The sequence below is a fragment of the Eriocheir sinensis genome, chromosome 49 (assembly GCF_024679095.1).
Source record: "Eriocheir sinensis breed Jianghai 21 chromosome 49, ASM2467909v1, whole genome shotgun sequence".
Taxonomy (NCBI): Eukaryota; Metazoa; Arthropoda; class Malacostraca; order Decapoda; family Varunidae; genus Eriocheir; species Eriocheir sinensis.
This window is the reverse complement of record NC_066557.1, coordinates 10,211,804-10,233,016: the sequence shown is the minus strand read 5'-3', so window position 1 is coordinate 10,233,016 and position 21,213 is coordinate 10,211,804. Positions and strand designations below refer to the sequence as shown.

At 50.8% G+C, this 21,213-nt stretch overlaps 1 protein-coding gene across 13 annotated transcripts in view; it reads left to right on the top strand.

Annotated features, from left to right (window-relative positions):
* LOC126981880 (uncharacterized) overlaps positions 1–20,446 on the top strand; it is a 28,030-nt gene extending 7,584 nt beyond the window's left edge. The window contains exons 1-4 of one of the 13 annotated variants that reach the window (XM_050833487.1): positions 2,445–3,523; positions 6,474–7,329; positions 7,567–10,129; positions 19,868–20,446. In XM_050833487.1, the coding sequence (XP_050689444.1) occupies positions 6,521–7,329; positions 7,567–10,129; positions 19,868–20,116 (3,621 nt within the window). In that variant the 5' untranslated portion in view covers positions 2,445–3,523; positions 6,474–6,520 and the 3' untranslated portion in view covers positions 20,117–20,446. Of the gene's footprint in view, positions 1–2,444; positions 3,524–6,473; positions 7,330–7,566; positions 10,357–17,935 lie in introns of those variants that run through there. The other 12 variants (XM_050833486.1, XM_050833489.1, XM_050833485.1 and 9 more) reach the window with 12 other exon arrangements.
* The last annotated feature ends 767 nt before the right edge of the window (positions 20,447–21,213 follow it).

Below are 21,213 nucleotides of genomic sequence, written 5' to 3'. Positions count from 1 at the left end.
CAATGACTGTGGTGGTGTTGGAACCTACAGCACTTGAGGAGTTGATCCAGCTGACCCACCACACGGAGAGTCTCAAGGAAGTGACAATCTTCCTCTTCAGCATCTTCAAGGTTTGTCCCAGCAAGTCTGTGTCTCCAAGGGTTGGGGTCCACCTCCTCCTGACGTGTGTGGAGGATAAGGAGGCTGAGGACGCTGTGATCCTGGCGCGGCACATCAAGGACGCCTTCAAGAGCATCAGGCTGGGACGAGTCTCCCCCTCCACTGTCTGCCGCATGGTGGAAGTCTTTATGAAGAAGAAGGTGCGCACACCCAGCCTGGGCAGGGTAGCAATGTTTCAAATCATTGATATTCTGCAAACTATATCTTTTCATTTTTTCCCTCTGCCCCTGCCACCCAATATGACCCTGGAGCATGTGTATAAGATGTGGGACAAAGGCACAGCAAAGACACGGGCACAGTTGTGGGCACAGAGGACAGCTGCAGCGGCGCCGAGTCTGGAGATGTGGCTGGGCCGTGAATGCCCAAGGTGGCAGCAGTGAGGGGTGGGTTCCCTTGGTTTAGTGCAATATTAATTGGAACATGATTTTTTCATGTCTTTTATTGCCAAGAAGCAGTGACATTACCTTCAGCTGAGAGGCTCGTGTGGGCCGCCTCCCCGCACCCTGCCCAGCAGCCTGACACCTGAAGGCCCCCCTGAGCCTCTGAGGTTACTGCTGGCCAGCCACACCCTCACCAACACTGCCCTGGGCCTTACAGGAGGACAGGCACCTCCATGTGTTTTCTCCTCTTAAATGAACACCATTATTCCATTAAAGTCGTTCCAGGAGAATCTGGCGGGCAGGGGTTGGCGGCTGTGGGGTCAGCTAAGCCCCGCCCCTGCCACACACTCTCAACACCTCTCGCTTCCTCTCATAAGTCAGTTATTTACTACCTTTAGGTGAATTTAATTAGATAACTGATCCAATAAGGTCATATAGCGTCAAGATTGTTTCGTCTTTAGGATAATAACATTTTGTGTAAATACCACAACACTTGACCACGTTGTATTCCAACATTGTATTTTTGGGAAGGCGGTGGCCGAAGTGATAGCGTACTGGACCCACATTCGCCGCGCGATGGACAACGCGGGTTCGAATCCTCACGCTACCACTCGGATTTTTCAGTCACCGCCGAGTGGCTTAAAACTACCCACATGCTGTCCTGAAGACCACCCATCAACCCGGACTCTAGAGGAAGCCGTCCAAGCGAATCAAGAACGAGTTCCGGGGGGCAGCATGAGCCAATGCAAGATGGCGCCACTATAAACACTCGCCTGCGCCAGAACGGGCTGGGCCGACCATCAGGCCCCACCGGGAAGATGCCTACCGGCGCAATAGGCAACAACGTAAAAAAAAAAAAAAAAAAAAAACTCAAGTGCTGTGGTATTTACACAAAATCTATTATCCTAAAAACGAAACAATCTTGACACTTTATGACCTTATTGGATCATCCAGTTATTTAATTAAATTCATTTAAAGGTAGTAAATATCTGACATATGAGAGGAAGCGAGAGGTGCTGAGTGTGGCAGGGGCGGGGCTTAGCTGACCCCACAGCCGCCAGATTCTCCTGGAACGACTATATAGTAGATTTTTTTATACAGTACTGCTAGTCACTATATCTGCTGCAATGTATTCTGGCAGCAATGCTTGGGACACAGTATTCTTGTACTCACGCTGTATGGCTGTGATTAAAGTGAGGAATGTGTGTGCTCAAGTCCTTGCCCTAACTTATTTTCTTCTGCAGTGAAGGAGGCAGCTTAGGAAAAAAAAAAAAAAGGGCCACTGATGCTGCTCCTGCAAAGATAATATAGTATTTCAACGAGAATCTGGCGGGCGGGAGGTGGCGGCTGGGGGTCAGCCAAGGTCAGCACCGCCCCGCGCCTTGCCACACTCTCAACGCCTCCCTCTTCCTCTCATGTGTCAGATATTTACTACCTTTAAATGGATTTAATTAAATAACTGAATAATCGAATAAGGTCATATAGTATTCAGATTGTTTCGTTTTTAGGATAATAACAAATATTTTGTGTAAATACAACGTAGTGTCAATTTTAAGTTTACACAAAATATTTGTTATTATCCTAAAAACGAAACGATCTTAGCACTATATTCATTTAATTAAAGGTAGTAACTAGCTGACATATGAGATATATATACCTATTTTCTTATAGATGTAGCCTGGGGGTTGGGATGGCATGTTCCTCCCTTCTCCCTTGTTGTTTACCTGCAACAATAAACTATCAATCAATCAACTTCTAAAATTTTGTCTATTTTTTGTACAGTATTGACTTGAAGGCTAGCTGGGATGGGCATTATATACTGGATTCATGAATAGCTCGAGAAATTTTAGCCTGCATTTAGGGATTTTCGTAGACTGTTTTATGATGCTATAGAGTGATAGTTTAACCCGACTTATCTTGAATGAGAAACTCGGCCAAGGAAACCTGGTTATTCTTTGGTGTGGCCTTGGAAAATAGTTATAATTAATGAGAGCCTGTTACGTTCCTCCATCCTCAGTAGATCCTCCTCCCAACACAATCTGCATAACTCCTCTCTACATGTCTAATCCTTATACGTATAGCTACTTTATTAATGATTTCCCGTGCGCGCAATATATGACGTCACAGTAGTATAGAAAATGAGGTTTGGGACTGAGCGCGGGGATCGAGAGGCCGGAGGGACACATATGATGCTGCATGCCAGTAACTGTACTACCAGAGACCTTGAGAGAGAGGGATAGGGATGCTGCAAGTAACTGTGAGCTTGAGAGAGGGATAGAAGGATGATGAGGGGGATAGGGATGCTGCAAGTAAATGAGAGCTTGAGAGAGGAAGGATAGAAGGATGCTGAGGGGGATAGGGATGCTGCAAGTAAATGAGAGCTTGAGAGAGGAAGGATAGAAGGATGCTGAGGGGGATAGGGATGCTGCAAGTAAATGAGAGCTTGAGAGAGGAAGGATAGAAGGATGCTGAGGGGGATAGGGATGCTGCAAGTAAATGAGAGCTTGAGAGAGGAAGGATAGAAGGATGCTGAGGGGGATAGGGATGCTGCAAGTAAATGAGAGCTTGAGAGTGGCCGGATAGAGGGAGATATGGTTCGATGCTGCAGTACAAGTTATCACAAAATCCAAGCTACCAGTTATTTATGGGTAGTTTCTAGCCATGGTTACAAGTCACATACGTGTAGTTTCTAGCCACGGTTACAAGTTATATACGTGTAGTTTCTCGCCCTGAATACAATTAAGTTTCATATACGTTCTAGTAGTTTAATTCCCCCCGCGCGCAATATGACGTCACAGCTGTAAAGAAAACGACGTGTTGGCGCGAGAGGAGAGGAGGGGGACAAGGATGTTACAAGGACTGTACAAGTTATCACGGTGCCCTGGTGACAAGTTCTTAGTGTTACCTCAGCCTGACAGGTGCTGCGTGACGGCCTGCGGAAACACACTGCAAGGAACTACACTTGGCAGGTGCAATACACGAAGGTAACGAAACAAAGACTGGTATCGTACGTGATTATTAGCACATATTTGACACATGTTTCGTAGGAGTTTTGGGCCTTTCCAGGGATAGTTTAATGGCCCTGGTGGTAGTTTGATGCTTCTCCTGTACCATGAACTTAAAAGTACTCATTAGAACCAAAATAATGTCCTTTTTGGCATTTGGAAGTACTTGATGTGAGGCGAATTACCGACCTAAGGGACAGAGGGGGCGGGGCAGCATAAGACAGGAGCCCTAGCTCTGATGAGACATTAAACTGAATAGAACTAAAAGTGCTGTGAACTTGGGCGTAGACTCTGCAACCAAGATGGAATGAAGGCACTTGTTCATTCAATAATAGCCCAGTACTTGAAGAGAAGGCAGAGATGCTGGGTAGTGTTGGGTGTGGTCAGCTGCAGTAAACGGGTAGATTCTGCTATAAGAAACTTGTCACATAGCTGGTAGGGAAACCTGCTGGGCCGGTAAACTGGTCCTGTGGTGGTGAGTTCTTGCCCCCCACAGGCTCAAGGGCCAAAGAGACGGAGATGAACATTGTTATGACACTCACTGGAACAGACCATAGCACACTAACCTAAGCTAAGCCCTCCTGTTTCATATTAGCATTGTCACAAGCGAAAAGAGTGTGGGTCTGCTCTTGGGCGTACACGTACGGGACCCTTCTCATAGATAGATAGATAGATAGATTTTAGGTTCTAAGATGAGCTCTGGGGGGCAGCATGAGCCAATGCTAGATGGCACCATTATAAATACTTGCCTACGCCACAATGGGCTGGTGCCAACCATCAGGCCCCCCCAAGAAAGCCAACCAGCACAATAGGTGAAAATGTTTAAAAAATTATAATATATATATATATATATATATATATATATATATATATATATATATATATATATATATATATATATATATATATGTGTGTGTGTAGGGGAGAGCGGTGATGATTCGGACAGTAGGATGGTCCGGACATCGCATTTATTATAAAACGTATGGGACTGAATGCCGTGAGATTTTGTGTAAATGTGCAAAACTTTGTTGCCTTGGCCCACACAGGGCAATCATGCCCTCAGTACTGTTTTTTTATGCAAGTCTGATGATTTTTTTTTTCATCTTGTATGTACTGTTTTCAGGGTGTATCGTAAGCTCTCACTTGAAGAATATGGCAAGTAGTGAAATGCACATTATTACGGTGACGCAGCGATGCACGGCAAAGGTAGTGCCGCATAACTTGAACACCCAGCTCTCGTGCTTGAAGTGGAGTGTGACCACCATTTATTTTTTATAGTCGTGATGATTCGGACAGTTGATTTTTCATGATCTTTACTAATTTTATATCAATTTACATGCTATAGGTGTTGCAACAGTTATAAAGCAGTTAATTTGGTTGATTTATATTCAGATATTATGCTTGTGAAAAGAAAAGGAAGCCATAATTCCAAAATTCTTGAGATATTTCTTATAGTTCTCCTTTTAAATAATTTTTTCCTTTAAATACTGAGAGGATACTTTTGTGATTATACAAATGTCTTGTAATAGATATATTCTTGTTTATTAGCCGATCAACTTGAGTTATATTATTATGCCGAATAATACGAGTGTCCGTACCATTCCACCTCCCTGGCCAAACCATCACCATGGCTGGGGATGGTTCGGACAATTTAAAAACTTGTGTTTCGTCACCTGCATCTGAAAACAGGAAACAGCTACAGGTGTCATATTAACAAACTAAAGAGCCAGATGACGAAGGAATATTTTGAGATCAACAAAATTGCACTACATCTTCAACTTTTTTTTTCTAAAAATATTTTTTTAAAAGTGTCCGAATCATCACCGCCCTCCCCTGCATGAAGGTTAATTGCTAAATTTGACCCATATTTACTATTGATAAACAAACCCTAAAAAATCAAATTGAACTGAGTACATAATGAGTATTGGCTATACTTTTGATGCAATACTAAAAATATGATGGCTCTTACTGAAATAAACCACCCAAGGGCCGGATTTGGCTCACGAGCCGCCTGTTCAATGGTCCTCTTAGGTTGATGTGATGGCTACTCTGTCTGAAGAATGTATGTCTGCCCAAATCTGGGGGAGGCAGCTGCCCCCCCCAGCTTGCATGCCTATGGGTCTGCTTGTGATATATTCCACTGAGTGACATGACTGGGAGGGATTGGCAGGGTTGTTTGAAGGGGTTATGGGGGTGAACTTCCCCTTAGAGAAATATTACTTGGTCTAAGATGGATTTTGGCATAATTAACAAGTGATCCTTAATTGATTAAAATTGTCTAAATAGTACACAAAACTAAAAAAGAATAATAATAATACCAAAAATTATATCACTGAACCTCCTCAAAGTAAATCTGTACATTCGGCTGTGAGCCTTTGTGTCCCGCCGCAGCACAGAGCCCCTTGAGGGATCTGGACCACTGTGGACATAGCTGAAAGTTTGTAAAGTTTTGTTTAGTCAGCGCAACATCTGTGGTCATATGCCGGAGAGAGACAGAAGGGGAAGGAATTATAGGAGAAGGGAACAGACCCCAGGAGACAGGACACAACCCCCGATTAATACCTAGCACCCATTCACTGCTGGGTGGACAGGGGCGTAGGGTGTTGGAAAAGCTGCCAAAATTTTTCCACTCCGCCCGGGAATCGAACCCGGGCTCTTTCAGTTGTGAGCCGAGTGTGCTATCCACTGCACCACGAAGCCCCCTGGACACAGCTGAGCGGTGCGGTGGGCGGAGGGGCTCGGTGAAGGGCACAACACACGTTACAGTATCGTGCTCAGGGGACAGTGGTGGTGACACATCTGGTGCGTGGCATGGTAGTGTAGCGGTGCTGATGGGTGGTGGACAGGTGAGTAGTTTACACCTGGCAGCTGGTGGTGGGGTTGGGGAGCCACCCTGCCTGACCTCATCTGACCTTTGTCCTTCCTGCAGGCCCAGTGAGGCGGCGAGGGGAGAGCCACCGAGGTACCGCCGTCGCCATGGCTGGGCCGGGGCAGCAGATGGCCAACGTGAACTTCTCACGGTACAGCAGCGCGGTGTTCAAGGTGGCCCAGCAGGAGGTGTGGCGGGTGTTTGACTGGCTGTACCACCACCACCACCGCCACCAGCCCCCGGTGTACGTGGGGCAGCGTGTCCGGGAGTGTGAGGGCGTCAAGAGGAGGGGGATCGGGGCCATGGAGAGGGCCGCCCTGGAGCGCCAGGAGGACCCGGCCAACATGGACATAACGCTGCTGTACCAGCTGCTGCAGCTCACCTGTGGCCTGAGGCCGGACGGCCCAGACTGGACCAGCCCCGGCGAGGTGGGGCAGCAGCCGAGTCTGGAGCACCGGCTGTACCTCATCAAACAGGAGCGGAACAAGCTGAGTCACTGTGCAGACCAGTACATGCACATGTCAGACGGCCGCCTGGACACCCTGCTGCAGGAGCTGTCGGGGCTGCTCTGCCACTCCCTGAGGCAGGCCGGCCAGCGCTCAGAACGGCCGGCAGAAGAGGTGGAGGTGGCCGTGGCCAGCGTCAAGGACAGGCTGGCCCACATCCAGGCCTCTGTGCCCCCTTCAGCCATGCTTCCACAGGAGTTTGCACTGCTGGCCAGGACGGAGCTGCAGGATCAGTGGGAGCAGTCAGGCAGCAGGGCGCAGCGGCTGTCACCGCCACTGCTGCGCTGGACCCTTGGAGCAGAGGTGACCCTGGACCAGCTGCTGCAGGGGCCTGGAGGGGAGGAGGGGCAGCCCCCGAAGGTGCTGGCGGTGGTGGGAGAGACGGGGATCGGCAAGTCTTCCCTCTGCTGGTGAGTGGCCTGGACGGGCGAGTCTGGCGGCCCAGCCCTGCCCGTGCCTTGTTGTTGTGGCTGGTTGTGTTACTGTGGGGGTGGCCAGGGTGCACATTTGTGGCCCTGTCAGCCTGCAGTGCCTGGCGTGGTGGGGTCCTCTGGTCATATCCTTACCAGGGCTGGCCAGCGGCCCCCACCACCCTGGCCAGGCGGGGGGGCGTAATGGTGGTGGTGACGGTGGTGGTGTTGTTGCAGGCAGCTGGCGGAGGCGTGGCTGCAGGGCGAGGCGGCAGCGGCGGCGGCGGAGGTGGTGGTGGTGGTGGAGTGCCGGCAGGTGTTCACCAGGGACCTGACACGCCTGCTGCTGGTGGACCTGCTGCCCCAGACCTGCCGCCGCTGCCACCCTGAGGAGGTGCTGGGCCTGCTGGGGGCGCTGCGGGTGCTGTGGCTGCTGGACGGTTTCGAGGAGGCCTCGGGGGACGCCCGGGACCTGCTGCGGCGCCTGGTGGAGTTGTGCAGCGGCAGCAGCGGCGGCCACGTGGTGGTGGTCACTTGCCAGCCACACTACAGGGAGGAGCTGGACGCCTGTCTGGCCCCTGCTGTCACACCCTGCTATGCCACCCACTGCGGCCTCACCAAGCAGGGCTTCCACACACTGCTGGCCACCCTCCTCCAGGATGGCCAGGAGGCAGCAGGGGAGGCCACGGAGGGCAGGGTGGAGGCAGGAGAGGACAGGGGGAAAGAACCAAAAGGGGAGAGTTCAGGGGGTGGGGAGGAGGCAGGTGGGGAGGGCAAGGTAACACAGGGAGAGAGGGAAGGGAGCGGCAAGAAGGTGGGAGTGGAGGCACAGTGCGAAGCCTTCCTGCAGGAGGTGCAAAAGCTGGACCCCAGGCTGCTGGGGGAGCTGCACAACCCCCTCAAGCTGGTGCTGGCGGTGCACCTGTGGAAGGAAGGCCGGCTGGGGGAGGCAGCTGGGGCTCCCCTCACCCGTCTGTATGCGGCCATCCAGGAGGTGCTGGTGGCCAAGCTGGTGGCCAGGGCGCGGGCCGGGAGCCGGCTGACAGAGGCTGAGGTGAGGGAGCGCGTGAGGCAGTGGGTGGCGGCGCTGTGTAGGGAGGCGCTGGCCATGCGGGGCCGGGGCTGCTTTGTGGCCCTGGACGAGACGGCCGAGCGGCTGCTGAGGGAGCGGGCCATACAGCTGATGCTGCCCTACACAGACTGCTTCTCCGTCTTCCTGGTGTGTCGCAGCGGCCCCGGGCCAAAACACAGCTTCCTGCACCACACCCAGCAGAGTGTCCTGGCCGCCCAGCACCTGCACACCTTGCTGCTGCAGGACCTCACCGCCCAGGAGCTGAGGGCCCTCCTGCTGCCTGGCCCGCCCACCACCAGCACCACGGACACCACCAATACCACCACACCCACCACCAATACCACTGACACCAATTTCTCCACTACTACCACACCCACCACCACTGCTACTCTCACTGATTCCCTTGTTGCTTTCAAAATTTCCGTTAGTGCTCTCAAAGATTCCGCTGCTGCTCTCAAAGATTCCGCTGCTGCTCTCACCACCACCACTGACACCACCGCCATTGCTAGGTTCATATCTTCCACTACTGCTCTCAAAGATTCCCTTGCTGCTGTCAAAGGCTCCCTTTTTGCTGATATCACCCCCACCATTGACAGCATTCTCACCACCACCACTGCTACTCTCACTAATTCCCGTGTTGCTATCACTAATTCCTGTTTTGCTGTCATTAATATCAATGGTATTCTCAAGCATGCCACTGATGTTTTAAATGATTCCGCTGCTGCTCTCGAAGATTCCGTTGGTGCTTTGAAAGATTACCCTGCTTCTGTCAGTCCTCTCACCGCAATCGCTCACTTCCAAGCCATGGCTAATTTCAAAGCTTCTGTTGGTGCTTTCAAAGATCTCAATGCTGCTCTCATCACCACCAACAACAACACCATAGATAAACTCAATAATTTATATGTTCTTCTCATCCCGGACTTCCTGGACATACTGGTGGAAGCGGCCGCCAGCCTGGCCGCCGCGGGGAGCCTGAGTGAGGGCCGCGCCAAGGTGTTGGCTGAGCTGCTGGAGCAGTGCCGGCACTGTCCCTGGCTGAAGGTGGTGCGCCGCACGGCCTGCTGCCCCACCATGGCCCGGGAGGTGCGGCCTCGCCTCACAGAGGAATGGAAGGTGACTGACGCCTATGTTCAAGCATCTGCCGTGTTGGCTGACATCCGGGCCCCTGCCTGCATCACCATTGAGCTCCACAACAACCCTGACAGTCATCCTCACCTGCTGCCACTGCTACACTGCCTGGCCAAGGCCCACGTCAGGGTGCACCTGCATATCCATTCTACCTTATCCATGGGTCCAGTACCTAGCTCCTGTGACAGCCTCCTCCTCCCCCTATGTGGCCCTGCTCCACTCTGTAGCCTAATTAGCTTCATTGGGACGCTCAGTGCAGAGGGATACCGTACCCTACGGCAGCAAGGGAGCAATCTTGTCTCAATGACTGTGGTGGTGTTGGAACCTACAGCACTTGAGGAGTTGATCCAGCTGACCCACCACACGGAGAGTCTCAAGGAAGTGACAATCTTCCTCTTCAGCATCTTCAAGGTTTGTCCCAGCAAGTCTGTGTCTCCAAGGGTTGGGGTCCACCTCCTCCTGACGTGTGTGGAGGATAAGGAGGCTGAGGACGCTGTGATCCTGGCGCGGCACATCAAGGACGCCTTCAAGAGCATCAGGCTGGGACGAGTCTCCCCCTCCACTGTCTGCCGCATGGTGGAAGTCTTTATGAAGAAGAAGGTGCGCACACCCAGCCTGGGCAGGGTAGCAATGTTTCAAATCATTGATATTCTGCAAACTATATCTTTTCATTTTTTCCCTCTGCCCCTGCCACCCAATATGACCCTGGAGCATGTGTATAAGATGTGGGACAAAGGCACAGCAAAGACACGGGCACAGTTGTGGGCACAGAGGACAGCTGCAGCGGCGCCGAGTCTGAGGATGTGGCTGGGCCGTGAATGCCCAAGGTGGCAGCAGGGGTGGGTTCCCTTGGTTTAGTGCAATATTAATTGGAACATGATTTTTTCATGTCTTTTATTGCCAAGAAGCAGTGACATTACCTTCAGCTGAGAGGCTCGTGTGGGCCGCCTCCCCGCACCCTGCCCAGCAGCCTGACACCTGAAGGCCCCCCTGAGCCTCTGAGGTTACTGCTGGCCAGCCACACCCTCACCAACACTGCCCTGGGCCTTACAGGAGGACAGGCACCTCCATGTGTTTTCTCCTCTTAAATGAACACCATTATTCCATTAAAGTCGTTCCAGGAGAATCTGGCGGGCAGGGGTTGGCGGCTGTGGGGTCAGCTAAGCCCCGCCCCTGCCACACACTCTCAACACCTCTCGCTTCCTCTCATAAGTCAGTTATTTACTACCTTTAAGTGAATTTAATTAAATAACTGGATGATCCAATAAGGTCATATAGCGTCAAGATTGTTTCGTCTTTAGGATAATAACATTTTGTGTAAATACCACAACACTTGACCACGTTGTATTCCAACATTGTATTTTTGGGAAGGCGGTGGCCGAAGTGATAGCGTACTGGACCCACATTCGCCGCGCGATGGACAACGCGGGTTCGAATCCTCACGCTACCACTCGGATTTTTCAGTCACCGCCGAGTGGCTTAAAACTACCCACATGCTGTCCTGAAGACCACCCATCAACCCGGACTCTAGAGGAAGCCGTCCAAGCGAATCAAGAACGAGTTCCGGGGGGCAGCATGAGCCAATGCAAGATGGCGCCACTATAAACACTCGCCTGCGCCAGAACGGGCTGGGCCGACCATCAGGCCCCACCGGGAAGATGCCTACCGGCGCAATAGGCAAAAACGTAAAAAAAAAAAAAAAAAAAAACTCAAGTGCTGTGGTATTTACACAAAATCTATTATCCTAAAAACGAAACAATCTTGACACTTTATGACCTTATTGGATCATCCAGTTATTTAATTAGATTCATTTAAAGGTAGTAAATATCTGACATATGAGAGGAAGCGAGAGGTGCTGAGTGTGGCAGGGGCGGGGCTTAGCTGACCCCACAGCCGCCAGATTCTCCTGGAACGACTATATAGTAGATTTTTTTATACAGTACTGCTAGTCACTATATCTGCTGCAATGTATTCTGGCAGCAATGCTTGGGACACAGTATTCTTGTACTCACGCTGTATGGCTGTGATTAAAGTGAGGAATGTGTGTGCTCAAGTCCTTGCCCTTACTTATTTTCTTCTGCAGTGGAGGAGGCAGCTTAGGAGAGAAAAAAAAAAAGGGCCACTGATGCTGCTCCTGCAAAGATAATATAGTATTTCAACGAGAATCTGGCGGGCGGGAGGTGGCGGCTGGGGGTCAGCCAAGGTCAGCACCGCCCCGCGCCTTGCCACACTCTCAACGCCTCCCTCTTCCTCTCATGTGTCAGATATTTACTACCTTTAAATGGATTTAATTAAATAACTGAATAATCGAATAAGGTCATATAGTATTCAGATTGTTTCGTTTTTAGGATAATAACAAATATTTTGTGTAAATACAACGTAGTGTCAATTTTAAGTTTACACAAAATATTTGTTATTATCCTAAAAACGAAACGATCTTAGCACTATATTCATTTAATTAAAGGTAGTAACTAGCTGACATATGAGATATATATACCTATTTTCTTATAGATGTAGCCTGGGGGTTGGGATGGCATGTTCCTCCCTTCTCCCTTGTTGTTTACCTGCAACAATAAACTATCAATCAATCAACTTCTAAAATTTTGTCTATTTTTTGTACAGTATTGACTTGAAGGCTAGCTGGGATGGGCATTATATACTGGATTCATGAATAGCTCGAGAAATTTTAGCCTGCATTTAGGGATTTTCGTTGACTGTTTTATGATGCTATATAGTGATAGTTTAACCCGACTTATCTTGAATGAGAAACTCGGCCAAGGAAACCTGGTTATTCTTTGGTGTGGCCTTGGAAAATAGTTATAATTAATGAGAGCCTGTTACGTTCCTCCATCCTCAGTAGATCCTCCTCCCAACACAATCTGCATAACTCCTCTCTACATGCCTAATCCTTATACGTATAGCTACTTTATTAATGATTTCCCGGCCGCGCGCGCAATATATGACGTCACAGTAGTATAGAAAATGAGGTTTGGGACTGAGCGCGGGGATCGAGAGGCCGGAGGGACATATATGATGCTGCATGCCAGTAACTGTACTACCAGAGAGCTTGAGAGGGATAGGGATGCTGCAAGTAAATGAGAGTTTGAGAGAGGAAGGATAGAAGGATGCTGAGGGGGATAGGGATGCTGCAAGTAAATGAGAGCTTGAGAGAGGAAGGATAGAAGGATGCTGAGGGGGATAGGGATGCTGCAAGTAAATGAGAGCTTGAGAGAGGAAGGATAGAAGGATGCTGAGGGGGATAGGGATGCTGCAAGGAAATGAGAGCTTGAGAGAGGAAGGATAGAAGGATGCTGAGGGGGATAGGGATGCTGCAAGGAAATGAGAGCTTGAGAGAGGAAGGATAGAAGGATGCTGAGGGGGATAGGGATGCTGCAAGTAAATTAGAGCTTGATAGTTGAAGGATAGAAGGATGCTGAGGGGGATAGGGATGCTGCAAGTAAATGAGAGCTTGAGAGTGGCCGGATAGAGGGAGATATGGTTCGATGCTGCAGTACAAGTTATCACAAAATCCAAGCTACCAGTTATTTATGGGTAGTTTCTAGCCATGGTTACAAGTCACATACGTGTAGTTTCTAGCCACGGTTACAAGTTATATACGTGTAGTTTCTCGCCCTGAATACAATTAAGTTTCATATACGTTCTAGTAGTTTAATTCCCCCCGCGCGCAATATGACGTCACAGCTGTAAAGAAAACGACGTGTTGGCGCGAGAGGAGAGGAGGGGGACAAGGATGTTACAAGGACTGTACAAGTTATCACGGTGCCCTGGTGACAAGTTCTTAGTGTTACCTCAGCCTGACAGGTGCTGCGTGACGGCCTGCGGAAACACACTGCAAGGAACTACACTTGGCAGGTGCAATACACGAAGGTAACGAAACAAAGACTGGTATCGTACGTGATTATTAGCACATATTTGACACATGTTTCGTAGGAGTTTTGGGCCTTTCCAGGGATAGTTTAATGGCCCTGGTGGTAGTTTGATGCTTCTCCTGTACCATGAACTTAAAAGTACTCATTAGAACCAAAATAATGTCCTTTTTGGCATTTGGAAGTACTTGATGTGAGGCGAATTACCGACCTAAGGGACAGAGGGGGCGGGGCAGCATAAGACAGGAGCCCTAGCTCTGATGAGACATTAAACTGAATAGAACTAAAAGTGCTGTGAACTTGGGCGTAGACTCTGCAACCAAGATGGAATGAAGGCACTTGTTCATTCAATAATAGCCCAGTACTTGAAGAGAAGGCAGAGATGCTGGGTAGTGTTGGGTGTGGTCAGCTGCAGTAAACGGGTAGATTCTGCTATAAGAAACTTGTCACATAGCTGGTAGGGAAACCTGCTGGGCCGGTAAACTGGTCCTGTGGTGGTGAGTTCTTGCCCCCCACAGGCTCAAGGGCCAAAGAGACGGAGATGAACACTGAGGCCATGTGCAACTTAGTGAGTGTCCCAAACTTACCCTGTAGTGAGCGTTGTTATGACACTCACTGGAACAGACCATAGCACACTAACCTAAGCTAAGCCCTCCTGTTTCATATTAGCATTGTCACAAGCGAAAAGAAAGAGTGTGGGTCTGCTCTTGATGCACACGGACCCTTCTCAAAATGTTTGTTTGCCCAAAATGTTTTGCCTGTAAATTAAACAATTATATATATATAAATATATATATATATATAAATATATATATATATATATATATATATCTATATATATATATATATATAGATATATATAGAGAGAGATATATATATATATAGATATATAGATATATAGATATAGATTGATAGATAGAGATATATAGATAGATAGATAGATAGATAGATTGATTGTAGGTTCTAAGATGAGCTCTGGGGGGCAGCATGAGCCAATGCTAGATGGCACCATTATAAATACTTGCCTACGCCACACTGGGCTGGTGCCAACCATCAGGCCCCCCCAAGAAAGCCAACCAGCACAATAGGTGAAAATGTCTAAAAAATTATAATATATATATATATATATATATATATATATATATATATATATATATATATATATATATATATATATCTATATATATATATATATATATATATATATATATATATATATATATATATATATATATATATATATATGTGTGTGTAGGGGAGAGCGGTGATGATTCGGACAGTAGGATAGTCCGGACATCGCATTTATTATAAAATGTTTGGGACTGAATGCCGTGAGATTTTGTGTAAATGTGCAAAACTTTGTTGCCTTGGCCCACACAGGGCAGTCATGCCCTCTACTGTTTTTTTTATGCAAGTCTGATTTTTTTTTTTTTTTTTTCATCTTGTATGTACTGTTTTCAGGGTGTATCGTAAGCTCTCACTTGAAGAATATGGCAAGTAGTGAAATGCACATTATTACGGTGACGCAGCGATGCACGGCAAAGGTAGTGCCGCATAACTTGAACACCCAGCTCTCGTGCTTGAAGTGGAGTGTGACCACCATTTATTTTTTATAGTCGTGATGATTCGGACAGTTGATTTTTCATGATCTTTACTAATTTTATATTAATTTACATGCTATAGGTGTTGCAACAGTTATAAAGCAGTTAATTTGGTTGATTTATATTCAGATATTATGCTTGTGAAAAGAAAAGGAAGCCATAATTCCAAAATTCTTGAGATATTTCTTATAGTTCTCCTTTTAATTAATTTTTTCCTTTAAATACTGAGAGGATACTTTTGTGATTATACAAATGTCTTGTAATAGATATATTCTTGTTTATTAGCCGATCAACTTGAGTTATATTATTATGCCGAATAATACGAGTGTCCGTACCATTCCACCTCCCTGGCCAAACCATCACCATGGCTGGGGATGGTTCGGACAATTTAAAAACTTGTGTTTTGTCACCTTCATCTGAAAACAGGAAACAGCTACAGGTGTCATATTAACAAACTAAAGAGCCAAATGACGAAGGAATATTTTGAGATCAACAAAATTGCACTACCTCTTCAACTTTTTTTTTCTAAAAATATTTTTTTAAAAGTGGCCGAATCATCACCGCCCTCCCCTGCATGAAGGTTAATTGCTAAATTTGACCCATATTTACTATTGATAAACAAACCCTAAAAAATCAAATTGAACTGAGTACATAATGAGTATTGGCTATACTTTTGATGCAATACTAAAAATATGATGGCTCTTACTGAAATAAACCACCCAAGGGCCAGATTTGGCTCACGAGCCGCCTGTTCAATGGTCCTCTTAGGTTGATGTGATGGCTACTCTGTCTGAAGAATGTATGTCTGCCCAAATCTGGGGGAGGCAGCTGCCCCCCCCAGCTTGCATGCCTATGGGTCTGCTTGTGATATATTCCACTGAGTGACATGACTGGGAGGGATTGGCAGGGTTGTTTGAAGGGGTTATGGGGGTGAACTTCCCCTTAGAGAAATATTACTTGGTCTAAGATGGATTTTGGCATAATTAACAAGTGATCCTTAATTGATTAACATTGTCTAAATAGTACACAAAACTAAAAAAGAATAATAATAATACCAAAAATTATATCACTGAACCTCCTCAAAGTAAATCTGTACATTCGGCTGTGAGCCTTTGTGTCCCGCCGCAGCACAGAGCCCCTTGAGGGATCTGGACCACTGTGGACATAGCTGAAAGTTTGTAAAGTTTTGTTTAGTCAGCGCAACATCTGTGGTCATATGCCGGAGAGAGACAGAAGGGGAAGGAATTATAGGAGAAGGGAACAGACCCCAGGAGACAGGACACAACCCCCGATTAATACCTGGTACCCATTCACTGCTGGGTGGACAGGGGCGTAGGGTGTTGGAAAAGCTGCCAAAATTTTTCCACTCCGCCCGGGAATCGAACCCGGGCTCTTTCAGTTGTGAGCCGAGTGTGCTATCCACTGCACCACGAAGCCCCCTGGACACAGCTGAGCGGTGCGGTGGGCGGAGGGGCTCGGTGAAGGGCACAACACACACGTTACAGTATCGTGCTCAGGGGACAGTGGTGGTGACACATCTGGTGCGTGGCATGGTAGTGTAGCGGTGCTGATGGGTGGTGGACAGGTGAGTAGTTTACACCTGGCAGCTGGTGGTGGGGTTGGGGAGCCACCCTGCCTGACCTCATCTGACCTTTGTCCTTCCTGCAGGCCCAGTGAGGCGGCGAGGGGAGAGCCACCGAGGTGCCGCCGCCGCCGCCATGGCTGGGCCGGGGCAGCAGATGGCCAACGTGAACTTCTCACGGTACAGCAGCGCGGTGTTCAAGGTGGCCCAGCAGGAGGTGTGGCGGGTGTTTGACTGGCTGTACCACCACCACCACCGCCACCAGCCCCCGGTGTACGTGGGGCAGCGTGTCCGGGAGTGTGAGGGCGTCAAGAGGAGGGGGATCGGGGCCATGGAGAGGGCCGCCCTGGAGCGCCAGGATGACCCGGCCACCATGGACATAACGCTGCTGTACCAGCTGCTGCAGCTCACCTGTGGCCTGAGGCCGGACGGCCCAGACTGGACCAGCCCCGGCGAGGTGGGGCAGCAGCCGAGTCTGGAGCACCGGCTGTACCTCATCAAGCAGGAGCGGAACAAGCTGACTCACGAAACAGTCCAGTACATGCACATGTCAGACGGCTGCCTGGACACCCTGCTGCAGGAGCTGTCAGGGCTGCTCTGCCACTCCCTGAGGCAGGCCGGCCAGCGCTCAGAACGGCCGGCAGAAGAGGTGGAGGCGGCTGTGGCCAGCGTCAAGGACAGGCTGGCCCACATCCAGGCCTCTGTGCCCCCTTCAGCCATGCTTCCACAGGAGTTTGCACTGCTGGCCAGGACGGAGCTGCAGGATCTGTGGGAGCAGTCAGGCAGCAGGGCGCAGCGGCTGTCACCGCCACTGCTGCGCTGGGCCCTTGGAGCACATGCGGTAGCCCTGGACCAGCTGCTGCAGGGGCCTGGAGGGGAGGAGGGGCAGCCCCCGAAGGTGCTGGCGGTGGTGGGAGACGGGATTCGCAAGTCTTCCCTCTGCTGGTGAGTGGCCTGGACGGGCGAGTCTGGCGGCCCAGCCTTGCCTGTGCCTTGTTGTTGTGGCTGGTTGTGTTACTGTGGGGGTGGCCAGGGTGCACATTTGTGGCCCTGTCAGCCTGCAGTGCCTGGCGTGGTGGGGTCCTCTGGTCATATCCTTACCAGGGCTGGCCAGCGGCCCCCACCACCCTGGCCAGGCGGGGGGGCGTAATGGTGGTGGTGACGGTGGTGGTGTTGTTGCAGGCAGCTGGCGGAGGCGTGGCTGCAGGGCGAGGCTGCGGCGGCGGCGGCGGAGGTGGTGGTGGTGGAGTGCCGGCAGGTGTTCACCAGGGACCTGACGCGCCTGCTGCTGGTGGACCTGCTGCCCCAGACCTGCCGCCGCTGCCACCCTGAGGAGGTGCTGGGCCTGCTGGGGGTGCTGCGGGTGCTGTGGCTGCTGGACGGCTTCGAGGAGGCCTCGGGGGACGCCCGGGACCTGCTGCAGCGCCTGGTGGAGTGGTGCAGCGGCAGCAGCGGCGGCCACGTGGTGGTGGTCACTTGCCAGCCACACTACAGGGAGGAGCTGGACGCCTGTCTGGCCCCTGCTGCCACACCCTGCTATGCCACCCACTGCGGCCTCACCAAGCAGGGCTTCCACACACTGCTGGCCACCCTCCTCCAGGATGGCCAGGAGGCAGCAGGGGAGGCCACGGAGGGCAGGGTGGAGGCAGGAGAGGACAGGGGGAAAGAACCAAAAGGGGAGAGTTCAGGGGGTGGGGAGGGCAAGGTAACACAGGGAGAGAGGGAAGGGAGCGGCAAGAAGGTGGGAGTGGAGGCACAGTGCGAAGCCTTCCTGCAGGAGGTGCAAAAGCTGGACCCCAGGCTGCTGGGGGAGCTGCACAACCCCCTCAAGCTGGTGCTGGCGGTGCGCCTGTGGAAGGAAGGCCGGCTGGGGGAGGCAGCCGGGGCTCCCCTCACCCGCCTGTATGCGGCCATCCAGGAGGTGCTGGTGGCCAAGCTGGTGGCCAGGGCGCGGGCTGGGAGCCGGCTGACAGAGGCGGAGGTGAGGGAGCGCGTGAGGCAGTGGGTGGCGGCGCTGTGTAGGGAGGCGCTGGCCATGCGGGGCCGGGGCTGCTTCGTGGCCCTGGACGAGGCGGCCGAGCGGCTGCTGAGGGAGCGGGCCATACAGCTGATGCTGCCCTACACAGACTGCTTCTCCGTCTTCCTGGTGCGTCGCAGCGGCCCCGGGCCAAAACACAGCTTCCTGCACCACACCCAGCAGAGTGTCCTGGCCGCCCAGCACCTGCACACCTTGCTGCTGCAGGACCTCACCGCCCAGGAGCTGAGGGCCCTCCTGCTGCCTGGCCCGCCCACCACCAGCACCACGGACACCACCAATACCACCACTGACACCACCGCCATGCACAATACCACTGACACCACCAATACCACAACCAGCACCACACCCACCACCACTGCAACTCTCACTGCTTCCCTTGCTGCTTTAACCATCACCACTGCTGCCAACCCCACCACCCTGGACCACTTCCTGGACATACTGGTGGATGCGGCCGCCAGCCTGGCCGCCGCGGGGAGCCTGAGTGAGGGCCGGGCCAAGGTGCTGGCTGAGCTGCTGGAGCAGTGCCGGCACTGTCCCTGGCTGGAGGTGGTGCGCCGCACGGCCTGCTGCCCAACCATGGCCCGGGAGGTGCAGCCTCGCCTCACAGAGGAATGGAAGGTGACTGACGCCCATGTGCAAGCATCTGCCGTGTTGGCTGACATCCGGGCCCCTGCCTGCATCACCATTGAGCTCCACGACAAATCAGACAACCTTCCTCACCTGCTGCCACTGCTGCACTGCCTGGCCAAGGCCCACGTCAGGGTGCACCTGCACGGCATCTTTTCTCTCTGTGTGCCACTACCCAGCCCCTGTGACAGCCTCCTCCTCCCCCTGTGTGGCTCTGCTTCACTCTGTAGCCTGATTAGCTTCACTGGGAGGCTCAGCACCAAGGGGTACCGTGCCCTCTGGCAGCAAAGGAGCAATCTTGTCTCAATGAAGGTGTTGGTGCCGGACCCTACATCTCTGGAGGAGCTGATCCAGCTGACCCACCATACAAAGTGTCTCCAGGAGGTGAGGATCATTTTCCTCAGCATCTTCAGGGCTCTCCCCAGCAAGTCTGTGTCTCCAAGGGTTGGGGTCCACCTCTTGCTGATGTGTGTGGAGGATAAGGAGGCTGAGGACGCCGTGATCCTGGCGCGGCGCATCAAGCGCACCTTTAAGAGCATCAGGCTGGTACAAGTCTCCCCCTCCACTGTCTGCCGCATGGTGGAAGTCTTTATGAAGAAGAAGGTGCGCACACCCAGCCTGGGCAGGGTTGCAATGTTTCAAATCATTGATATTCTGCAAACTATATCTTTTCATTTTTTCCCTCTGCCCCTGCCACCCAATATGACCCTGGAGCATGTGTATGAGATGTGGGACAACTTGCATATGAAGGTAACCATGAGGGTGGAAACGCCCAGCACGGACACGGGCACAGCGGCGGACACGGAGGACAGCTGCAGCGGCGCCGAGTCTGGGGATGTGGCTGGGCCGTGAATGCCCAAGGTGGCAGCAGTGAGGGGTGGGTTCCCTTGGTTTAGTGCAATATTAATTGGAACATGATTTTTTCATGTCTTTTATTGCCAAGAAGCAGCGACATTACCTTCAGCTGAGAGGCTCGTGTGGGCCGCCTCCCCACACCCTGCCCAGGCCCACAGCAGCCTGGCACCTGAAGGCCCCCCTGAGCCTCTGAGGTCACTGCTGGCCAGCCACACCCTCACCAACACTGGCCTGGGCCTTACAGGAGGACAGGCACCTCCATGTGTTCTCTCCTCTTAAATGAACACCATTATTCCATTAAAGTCGTTCCAGGAGAATCTGGCGGGCAGGGGGCTGTGGGTCCCCCCAGCCCCCACACTGGCGGCCTCAACACCTCTCGCTTCCTCTCATAAGTCAGTTATTTACTACCTTTAAGTGAATTTAATTAAATAACTGGATGATCCAATAAGGTCATACAGCGTCAAGATTGTTTCGTCTTTAGGATAATAACATTTTGTGTAAATACCACAACACTTGACCACGTTGTATTCCAACATTGTCAAGTGCTGTGGTATTTACACAAAAACTCCTATTATCCTAAAAATGAAACAATCTTAACACTTTATGACCTTATTGGATCATCCAGTTATTTAATTAGATTCATTTAAAGGTAGTAAATATCTGACATATGAGAGGAAGCGAGAGGTGCTGAGAGCGTGGGACAGGTGCGCAGCTTAACTGACCCCCTACCTGCCAGATTCTCCTGAAATGACTATATAGTAGATTTTTTTATACAGTACTGCTAGTCACTATATCTGCTGCAATGTATTCTGGCAGCAATGCTTGGGACACAGTATTCTTGTACTCACGCTGTATGGCTGTGATTAAAGTGAGGAATGTGTGTGCTCAAGTCGATCCTTGCCCTAACTTATTTTCTTCTGCAGTGGAGGCGGCAGCTCAGGGGCAAAAAAGATGCTAAAAAGCCCACAATGGTGCTGCTCCTGCAAAGATAAATGTGGAGGTAGTCTTCAGAGACGGTCCCATTGTGCCACATCCTTGAGGGAAAAAGTATTGAAAAAACACAAATATACAACAAGTAACTACCCCCCCCCCCC